This window comes from Humulus lupulus, chromosome 8 (assembly GCF_963169125.1).
Source record: "Humulus lupulus chromosome 8, drHumLupu1.1, whole genome shotgun sequence".
NCBI lineage: Eukaryota > Viridiplantae > Streptophyta > Magnoliopsida > Rosales > Cannabaceae > Humulus > Humulus lupulus.
In genome coordinates this window covers 133,983,117-133,994,226 of record NC_084800.1, presented here as the reverse complement: position 1 = coordinate 133,994,226, position 11,110 = coordinate 133,983,117, and the positions used below count along the sequence as shown (strand labels likewise).

At 33.9% G+C, this 11,110-nt stretch overlaps 1 protein-coding gene and 1 long non-coding RNA gene across 2 annotated transcripts; one reads left to right on the top strand and one right to left on the bottom strand.

The window, feature by feature from the left end:
• The first annotated feature begins 2,530 nt into the window (after positions 1-2,530).
• On the top strand, positions 2,531-6,665 carry LOC133798478 (ankyrin repeat-containing protein ITN1). Its single transcript, XM_062236760.1, has 4 exons — positions 2,531-2,686; positions 2,977-3,504; positions 4,704-5,113; positions 5,390-6,665. Exons 1-4 carry the CDS (start codon positions 2,665-2,667, stop codon positions 6,218-6,220), a joined length of 1,791 nt encoding a protein of 596 aa, XP_062092744.1. The 5' UTR covers positions 2,531-2,664; the 3' UTR covers positions 6,221-6,665.
• On the bottom strand, positions 6,577-9,221 carry LOC133798479 (uncharacterized). Its single transcript, XR_009875885.1, has 2 exons — positions 8,920-9,221; positions 6,577-8,724 (listed from the first exon to the last, which is right to left on the bottom strand). It is a non-coding gene; the product is annotated as an uncharacterized LOC133798479 (long non-coding RNA).
• Between the last annotated feature and the right edge of the window lie 1,889 nt (positions 9,222-11,110).

Below are 11,110 nucleotides of genomic sequence, written 5' to 3'. Positions count from 1 at the left end.
ATATTTCCTTAAAATTATTTTGATATATTTCTTTAATGGAAAATATTAATTTTAATTTAATTTGTATAAAGTATGGTGCATTGTGACATTAACAAAAGCAAAAGAAAAGAAAAAGGAAAAGAGAAAAGAATTAAGTTAAAATGGCATTTTTAAGGAGTATTTAGTTGTTTTGCAGCTGGCCCAACTGAAGGAGAAGCCCAACAGGCCCAAGCTGCCAGCCTCTCCATAGCCAGGTGCCGCCTCCTCCTTGCGCCACGCGTCCCAGCAGCAACAGCCAGCTAACCTCCTCGCGCCAGGTGTCCGCACCCCAGCGTGCCACGCGTCCCAGCCAAGCTCCTTCACTCCATCTACCACACCCAGCTCCTTTCACCCACGACCTTGCTTCCCTCCAAACCCAACTGCCCAGTCCTCCCAACCTTTAGCATAGCCTTCAAGCTCCACGACTCCAGCAGGCCCAAAGAGCCTAGCTCCTCCTTTCAGCAATCCCAGTCACGTGCAAGCCCAACTCTCCCAGCCACAACACAAGCCCGTGACCCAATGACATCTTCCAGCAGCCTGCCTATGTGGCACCCCCTCATTGGCTGAAAATAGGTCAAAACCCTATTGTGTCACCAGCTATGTTTTGTGGGAATTGGGCTTTGCAAATTGCTATTTTGAGCTTTAAAGCTCATGTTTTTGTGGTATTTTAGAAAATGGGAAAATAACCATACATCAAAATAGCTAGGTTAATATTAATAATAAGATTTGATTTTTCAAAATCATATTTTATTATTAATATTTCAGATTTATTTTGTAAATCTCATTTTGTTGTTTAATTTTTTTTTACTCATTTTCTCCCTCTATAAATAGGGATTCATTCTTCACACTTAGTTTGTAATTTTAGAGTAGAGAAACTATAGCAAAATTTCCACTCACTTTCTTCTCATATTTTCTTCTTAGAATTTTGTGAGAATCATGAGCATAATGGCCTAATCTTCCTAGGAAGGTTAATGATGATTCCATATGCTAGTGATGTTATTTTGCTACTTTGATTTACTATGTTCTTAATGTAATATATTTGAGTTATTTATGTTCTTTCATCTCTATCTTTATTTTGTTATCTTTATTTACTTATGCTAATAGTATATATGATTAGTCATTCTCTTTCTATGTGCTTCTAATTAGTAAAAGTAATATTGATACATAATTTTATGTCTAATCTTCTATTGCAGTATTGCCCTTGAGTATTTTGTCATTTTTAGATTTTTCATAAGATTAACATTGTGCTTTTAAAGTAAAGAACTTTATAACTCAAATGGACTTTTGTTAGAAAAAATATATAGATTTTAATGTTAGATTTTCCAAGTAAATGTTGGGATGTGAACTATTTACTTGTGTATTTTTGTAAATCAAGTAACCAAGTAACTAAACAAGCATAAGGATGATTCTTGAAACCTTTCATTTTCTCAAACTCTTGATTACATCTTACCTTTATTTCATTTATCTCATTTTATCACTTTATCAAAAAGACAATACCAAAATCTCAAATATCTTTTCATTTCCATATTTTTATTTGTTTTTTGTTACTAACTTTTTGTGTTATTTTCTACTAATTTTTTTATTTTAGGTTACCTCCTTGTGGATCGACCACCCGATCTTACTATAGCTACCGCTTAGTGTAGTCACATTTTGGGCGTTAAACAGTATCTTATCGGTATCGTAAGCAACCAAAGTGTAATTTTTTACAACTCAGAAAAAACAAAAAATTTCTGAAAGCGGGACTTCCCAAATTTTTTTAAAATTTGGTATGCTATGCTAAAGTGGCACTGATCTTTGTGTAAATAATTTAATTGAAATAATTTTTGTAAATATTTTAAATTTTAGATATATAATTGTAAAATTCTCAAACAAATACCTACTCCAGTTTCTCAACATACTGTAGTCATACAATAGTGTTTAAAAGAAATTTGCTGAATTGATATTCTTAGAAATTAGCATAACTATTTTTGCACATCATTTAAAAATGGCCTTGACATATTTTACTAATTTCACTTGTTATGATAGTAAACTTTCTTAAAATCATTTACAAAATTTAGAATATTTTTGGAATTTGGAAAAAATAAAAAACTTGACATAATTTTACCCTAAAAAAAATACAAATTATTTTATCAAAATTAAAAAAAATACAAATTTATGAATATTCGAAGTATTTTCACCATTTGTCTTTATTAAATTACTTATCATAGTATTGCCACGAAGACTAGATGGGGCTGTGGAGACTTGAGGCTAGTCCACACATGCACTGTACCATTATCATAATTTCATACAATTTTTTCTTGCTTACGTGGAAAGTCAATGGGAATAAAAATCCAATACCATTTTCGTTATCGCTTCTTCTCACACTCGCCCATCTTACAAGACTCCATTTTTAACCGTTTGATATACTAATAAACGGCCAGTAACCACCACTTGAGAAAATCGCGAGTGAGTTTTAATTATTACTTTCTCTGTTTTTTTTTTGTAGTTTTATAATTATGCGCCAACCAATACTTGCTTTCCCAGCACTTTCCTTTCTTTTTTAGTTTTCATTATCAATCAGCTATTGTCTTCTTCGTCTTGTTCTGCTTAGCTCAAAAACTTTGAATGAAGCCCTAATCGTTTCTCTCTCTAGAATCTCTCTCTCTTATGGCGACCTTAGTCGATTATGGTATTCTTACTTCTATCTCTATTTCATCGTTTCGTTCAATTTGGTCAGTTTTTAGTCTGATCCTCACTGTTTGGCTAGTTCGAAATTGCTTTCACGGGAATTTTAAAAAATTTGTGAAGTTTTAATTCGGTTATGCTGTAATTTCAGAACTTGCAATTGAAAGTGGATACATAACATGTTAGAAGATCAATTTGTGAATTGCTAAATTTGTTTGATATTATTTTTATTATACTCCTAGAAAGTTAGTTTTCTTCTGAAACAAACGGATTTGGTTATGAATGTATGTGTAGGTGGTGGGAGGGACTTGGAGTCAGGTTTGGTGAGTTCAGCATCAGTAGCATCATCCTCAGCTGCTGCGATGAGTCAAAACTCGATGGCGGAGCCATCGCCATCGCCGTCGCCGTCTTCGACGGCATCGGCGCCGGCTCTTGTTCTATCTAACTCTGGCAAGCGGATCGATCAGGCTGGGAGGAAGAAATATGTAAAGCAGGTGACGGGGCGGCTTAACGACACTGAACTTCACTTGGCCGCGCAGCGCGGTGATCTGGCGGCCGTGAAGCAGATTCTAGATGACATTGATAGTCAGATGGTGGGGACTCCGAGAGGCGCTGAGTTTGATGCCGAGGTGGCGGAGATTCGGGCGTCTGTGGTGAATGAGGTGAATGAGTTGGGAGACACTGCCTTATACACAGCTGCGGACAAAGGGTATCTTGACATCGTTAAGGAGTTGCTAAAGTATTCGAACAAAGAAACTGTTTCGAAGAAGAATCGAGCTGGATATGACCCCCTTCATATCGCTGCAAACCAAGGTCACCATGGTAATATTCTTAAGGCTTTGTGTTGAGCAGTTTTGTCAAAGTAGCTGTATAGTTTAGGAAGTTTGATTATGTTGAAGTTCAGAAACGAAAAAAAGATTGGAGGCAATCCTCCATTTTAAAAGGGATAGTAGTACAAATGTAATGGAATTACCGTTATTTGGATTGCCTAGTTTTAGGATATCCACTTATCCAGTAATGTTAATTGAGGTTGCTGAAGACATATCAAAGAAATCGGTAAGAAGAAAGGATATTTATTTTGAAGTTCACTGATGAAAACTTAGATGCAGTCTCGCATTTTAAAAGATATATTAGTAAAACTGTACTGGAGGTTGCCTAGTTTTAGGATATCAAGTAATTTTTAATAAGGTTGATCAAGTCTGATTAAAGAAATGGGGCAGAAGAATGGATATCTTTTGTAGGGTGGATATCCTATCTGCATTTGTTGAACATAAACTCAAATTTGTTCTCGTTGGTTTCTGTTTTGTCTCACTAAGCCTGTAGAAGGTTCAGATTATCTTAGTTTATTTCCTTGAAGAGATACTGATAAACAGAGATCCAATTCTTTACTATCATGTCACTATTTTTTTATTACATTTGAAATCTTCACTGTCATGTTGCTATTTTTTTTATTACACTTGAATTCATCACTCTCATGTTGCCATTCGTAATTACACTATGCCTAAGAAATTTATAAGAATTTTAAGTGGTGCCTAATGTTACTTAAAAAAATTTGACTATGTCTCATGTCAAATCTTTACTGAATCTTGGCTTGTGGGATTTTTGAGCATTACGCATTACAGTAAGTGGCTACAAGGGTCATGGCAAGCCATACATATAAATTGTCCCTAAAGGAAGCAAAAAAAACTAAAAACTTTTGTTTGGATAAAGAACTTGTCATCTCAAATGATTGACTTGGAAAAAGAGGTTCTCATATTATATTGGTGCCTTTTAGAATAGGTCTACTACACACTTAGGTAGCTTGGTTTACATTCAGGTCATATGCTTTTGCCCTGTGTTCTTTTGTGTATACTTGAAACAATAATTTTCGTTATTGTCTGCTATGGTCCCTCATTAATATTTGATATCATGCTGAATGCTTTTCTCCAACATTCTTTTAGTTAGGAAGTATATAATTAAATAAATTGACGTCTACATTAAATTTGGACAAAAAACTCATGTTGGCACTTACTTTTCCGCAGCAATTGTCCAAGTGCTACTAGATCATGATCCTGGGCTTAGCAAAACAATCGGTCCATCAAATTCAACCCCACTAACATCTGCAGCTACAAGAGGGCATACTGCAGTTGTCATTGAACTTCTCTCAAAAGATGGTAGTTTATTGGAGATATCCAGATCGAACGGGAAAAATCCATTGCATTTGGCTGCAAGACAGGGACATGTAGAAATTGTAGATGCATTACTTATAAAGGATCCACAATTGGCACGGAGGACTGACAAGAAAGGGCAAACTGCATTGCATATGGCTGTTAAAGGGCAGAGCACTGGGGTGGTGAAATTGCTTCTTGAGGCAGATGCTGCCATTGTGATGCTTCCAGACAAATTTGGTAACACAGCATTACATGTAGCTACCAGGAAAAAGCGGGCAGAGGTACAATATATTTGCTTCCCAACTTTCATGTTCTGCATGTGTCATATAGGACAGTTATACAGATGGAAGATGCAAAGAAAGCTCATATAATCTAAAATTCACTAATCACTACAGTTGATGACTTTTGTGTGGATTCTGCATGCCCCACCCCTTCCTTCTCTATTTTCTAGATAAATTTTTTGTCTTATTTATTATCTAAAATTATAGCCAAATATCTCATTACAAATTTTACATTTAAATCTTCTTGATATATTGATGTTTTCCTTTCCCTGGCAGATAGTAAAGGAGTTGCTACTCCTTCCAGACACCAATGTTAATGCATTGACAAGAGACCATAAAACAGCTCTTGACATTGCTGAAGAACTTCCTCCTTCTGAAGATTCCACAGATATAAAGGCGTGCCTTGCTGAACGTGGTGCTGTAAGAGCTAATGAACTTAACCAACCAAGGGATGAATTGAGGAAAACTGTAACTCAAATTAAAAAAGACGTTCATACTCAGCTTGAACAAACAAAGAAAACAAACAAAAATGTCCATAATATTTCAAAAGAACTCAGGAAACTCCACCGTGAAGGAATCAACAATGCTACCAACTCGGTCACTGTGGTGGCTGTGCTTTTTGCAACAGTTGCCTTTGCAGCTATCTTTACTGTACCTGGTGGTGATAAGGACGATGGTACAGCTGTGATGGTAAAAAGCCCTCCCTTTAAAATTTTCTTCATCTTTAACGCCATTGCACTTTTCACTTCTTTGGCCGTTGTGGTTGTCCAAATTACACTGGTTAGAGGTGAGACGAAGGCAGAGAAAAAGGTAGTGGAGGTAATCAATAAGTTGATGTGGCTGGCTTCAGTGTGCACTTCAGTGGCCTTCATGGCCTCCTCGTACATAGTAGTGGGACGAAAACACCGATGGGCTGCAATTCTGGTCACATGCGTTGGGGGGTTGATAATGGCTGCTGTTCTTGGCACCATGACCTATTATGTAGTAAAGTCAAAGAGATCCCGGTCTATGAGGAAGAAGGAGAAGTATTCAAAGAGAAGCGGTTCCAACTCATGGCACCACTCTGACTTTTCCAATTCAGAGATTGATCGAATTTATGCCCTTTGATGTGTGAATCTGTGTAAGGGCATCATTGTTATCAAACCATTGAAACCTAAACTAGTGCAGATCCGGTGTAGCTATGGAGTTAATAAGAACATATATTTGGCTGTGCCACTACCAGTTACTCTTATTTGGCTACATCCCGAACTGGAAGACCTTAGCTATTTTGAACTACTAATGTCTTATCCCGATTGTCATTTCTACAAAAGGAAAACAAAAGAAGTTTAAGGGGGTTAGGAGTAAGTGATATGCTATATATGACTTGTGTGGATGACATTATGATGGGCAGAAGCTACTGACATCGTTCCAATTTGTAATATCCAAAAACAAAAGATATCCCAAGTTTATATCAGAAATCAATGTGATTTAGCTAAGCAAGCTTTATTTATCGTGTATGCTAGAACAATTATCTTTCAAATAAATAAATATAAAGAACTATAGCATTTTACTATTGTAGAACGCGTTATAATGTTGAGTTACTAAAATCAGTCCGAGGCTTCACCCACTATTCCTTGTCAGCTTTAGTGTGAAAGATTCAAGAAGGTTCATTAACAAAATTCATTTCTTCATGATTTTCGTGTTCATAAGCTAACTTCTACCAGCACTTTCAGCAAATTTGACAATAATATCTTTACGAAGGAGAACAACATCAACTTTTAGGCGCATCCTTTTCTCCTTCCTAAGAATTAGTTGCTCAACAAACAGGGAAACAAAAACCCCACAGTCACTGCATATTACAAAACAAATAAAAACTAAGAAGAAAAAAATCTAAAATCATAATCAACAACTCACCAATCAGTTTGTTGATGAATGCCTATAGCAAGAGACACTTTCAAAGGAGTATTTTCAGGCACATCATAAGGACTAACGTCGATGTCGATATCAATATCCAAACGTTCAAAATAGAAACCAATCTTTTCTAACAAAACAAGAATCAGAACAACAAAAGCTTCAACATGTAAAGTGCGAGTTTCATGCCTTGCACCAGACATTGAATCATACACAAAAGATTTCTCTCATTTATATCAAAATGTAAGATAATCCAATGCTGAAGACTTTCCACATTAACAGGGATAAGAACATGATCTAGATGAATCTCATGAGTGTTGCAAAAGATACACCCACCATTTATAATCTTACAAGCAACACTATTGTCCTCAACTTAAAACTCATCCCAACCTGACTTTTGAAAAGTTTCATACAATGAAGCAATGCTCTTGCCAAACAGAAAACCACACATAAAAATAAATACCACAAAAAAGAAAAACAGAATAAAGTAACTGGTTACTTAGCAATAAAATTGGATAGAAAATCAATAGTTTTATAGCCATCATAAAATGGAAAAGCACTGAACATAAAAGAGGAACTGGTTACTTAACATCAACAACAACAAACTCCAAAAATCAAAGAAACTAGTTTCTTTAACATGATACGTAATATTAAAGTAACCAGTTACCTCTAAGCCAACGAAAAAACACTAAACAACATAAAATAACTTGTTACATAGCATTGAAACAACACATATATAGATGTAATAAACTGAATGGAGTGTTCAGTTGGGAGTGAGATCAAGTGAGGAGTAATTCAACTTAAAAGAGTCCAAACCAAGAATTGAATTACAACCATGAGGAAGAAAAATTAATTAAGTGCCTTCTAAAACTCCATAAACTTCAACTTGGATTTAACTGGGAAGAAAACGATTTTTCTTCTATGATATACTTCAAGGTAAAGAAACAAAACAAATACTATTCATACCAAAGAAACTGAGATACCTAATATAGTTTATGAGAAAATACTCAAAAAAAAAAAAAAACTCCAGATCTAAAGAGCAAACTAGAAATAGAATTATACAATAAAGCTAAAAATCAAGTAGAAAACATATGCAAATAAAAAAAGATAAGAAAATATCTGCTGGAGACCTATACAGTAAGGGAATGAAAGAAAGAAAGAAAACTTTGGGAATGCAGCTGTGATTAGCGAGGGACTGAGTAAAAATCAAGTAGAAAAGATATGCAGATCCCTCAAAACAGAAAATTGAAAAACTCTAAACATCAAAGAGGAGCTGGTTACTTAACATCATCAACAACATACTATCAAAGTAACCAGTTACCTTAACAATTAGCCAACACATGAAAAATAGTAATGTACACAAAGTCACCAGTTACCTCTAAACCAACAACAACTTAAAAAAATACTAAACAACATAAAGTAACTGTTTACTCAGCATTGTTACTGTTACCTTTAAAAAATCATTAACAAAAAATAAACTAAACATCATACTAAAATACAAACAAAACAAATAAAAACTATATCTACAAAGAATATTGAAAATAAGAAACTAAAAACACTAAAATACATGAATCTTAGTGTTTTTCTTGGTCCTAGCTGTCGTGCTCTTCAATCCTCCCCTTGGACATCGAGGAGAACTACACAAATTAGAAAAAGAACCAGGTCGGCAATGGGCTTAGAATCACCAGCATTATTTCATTTTTTAACCATTTCAATTACACCTACAAAATCAACCAAAAATCATTGATAAACGAGACACTAACGCATTTAAACAACCATCACCCACTATAAAACCATCAAACCTACTAACTGATGATCGTGATCAACTAACAACTAAAACAAAGAAAAAATGGCACAAAGAATACCATGACAACCAAAAATTACACAAAAAGGAAAATTAAAAAAAAAAAACTTACCAGAGCTACTCAACCCAAGAAATGCAACACTGTCCACCTGAATATCCAAAACAGAGATCAAGCGAGCCTAAAAATCCAAGAACAATGGGCACTTCGCCCCTTCAACTGCCCCTTACTTTTGAACCTCCAAAAATGAAAAAGGATCTAGTGAAGGAATAAGAGAGATAGTGACCGAAAGAAAAAAAAAACACCCTATAAAACCCCGACTCGATGCTTTTTCGCCTCCACCCTCCACTCCTCGTACTGTCCATATTCACGGTCGAACTTGCAGAAACAAAAAGGACAAAGAATGAGGGAAAGAGCGAGAGAAGGAAAGAGAGAGAGTGACTAAGAGCAAAAACTTGCATGCAAAACCACAACACCCGATCAAAAATGATGGGAATCAAGTTGAAAATGGCTCTGCAACCAAATCGATGGAACAGAGACAAGGATTTTTTATTTTTGCTACTGGAGAAAACAAAAAGTGAAGTCGATGAATGATTAAAACTAAAGTGAAAAGCCATCTGATATGAAAAGTAATAAACATAAGATTACATATATAAAAAAAAATTCAGTTAAGAAAATTACAAAAATATCATTTCAATTTAATGAAACGTAGTTGATAAGAAAATATGGAAATTTTGAGAACTACCCACACTTCTTTTTAGGAAAACTTAACTAAAATTAGATACTAAATATATTTAGTTGAACTTTACCTATTATTATCATGAGATTTCCCAAACTACTATTATTTGAGCATATGGTTCTAAGTGTTATAATGTGTATTATGTGTCATATTATAGTTAAATTGAAAATGCATTCTAATTGTAGCGTGTTTAAGGAGAAAAAAAAAACATGTAATTGAAAGGGTATAATGGATACATTAATTAAAAATTTGGGTACTAAAATAAAAATTAAAAATAGTGGGTAAAAATTAAAGTGTATCATTTAAAATTGGTACTCGTTTATTTTCCACAAGAAAATATGGCTTAAACTAATATTTAAAACAAAACCCATAAACTTAAGAAGTCTAACAAACAAACAAGCCATAAAATAAGATTTTTTTTTTTTTAAATCCATATTTTTGTAAACTTATGAGAAAAAGCCATAAAATATATAATTTCCACTATTTTTTTTATCACACTGCTTAAATCTAAAAAACAAACACAATATTTCAAATAAATTGTGTATTTTCAACCTATATAATTTTTTATGTGAACATGATATTTTCCCAGTAAAAAATTCTAAATAGTATGAAAGTATTAAAACAAAATGTACCCACAAGATATGTATAAAATGGACAACCCACCATAAAAATACTACAAACTAGCTTTCTGAAATTTGTTTTAGAGAACATAGGAAATCTTTACAGCCACAACCAAATGTAACATGAAATAATATAAACACTTTTTTTTCTTCTAAACAAGAGACAACATAATTAATGATAGAATTGTTGTTGTTGTTGTCATTGTTGTGTTTTTTTAAAGTAAATAACAGAATGGGCTATCTACAAAGATTGGTCTATGGAGAAAGAGTTATTCCTAAAGCAAAAATGCCAACATACCACATAGCCTTGTCCAAACAATACTTATAGCCTTGTCCAAACAATACTTAATCACTTCTAAGAATCAAGGAAAATTAAAAAAAAATTATCATCTCTCTTAACTCACAAAAAAGAAATACTTAAACATGACAGTTTTCTAAGAAATTATGTGTTAAAAACTATCTTACTGCATGGTTTGGACATGTATAAAAAATTCTAGAAAAATGTAAGTAGCAAGAATCAACTTAACCAACAATTTGAAAGAATAACTAGGACCTTTCGTAAAAACAAAAATATTATTATGACAAACCAACAATTTGACCATAAAAATATTATTATGACAAACCTTCAATCACACTTGCTAAGCTCAAACTCAGAACATGAATATGTTCACCACCCATAACCAAAATCAGATAATATCCTCAGTGTAAAAAATATAACAAGAAAAGTATAAGGAAAGAAAACACTTAGATAGTGAGCGACGGACAGCGAAGCGAAGTAGATGTTGATTCTCTAAAACACAAAACTAAAAAAATGCATAGTAACAAATGAAACAAAATAAAATGATGGAAGGAAAGTAAATAGAAAACAAACGTATGATACAAATGCATGAATACACTTATCAAAGTTGGTTAGCTTGAGCCACAAGAGTGATTTCTTCATGCTGTG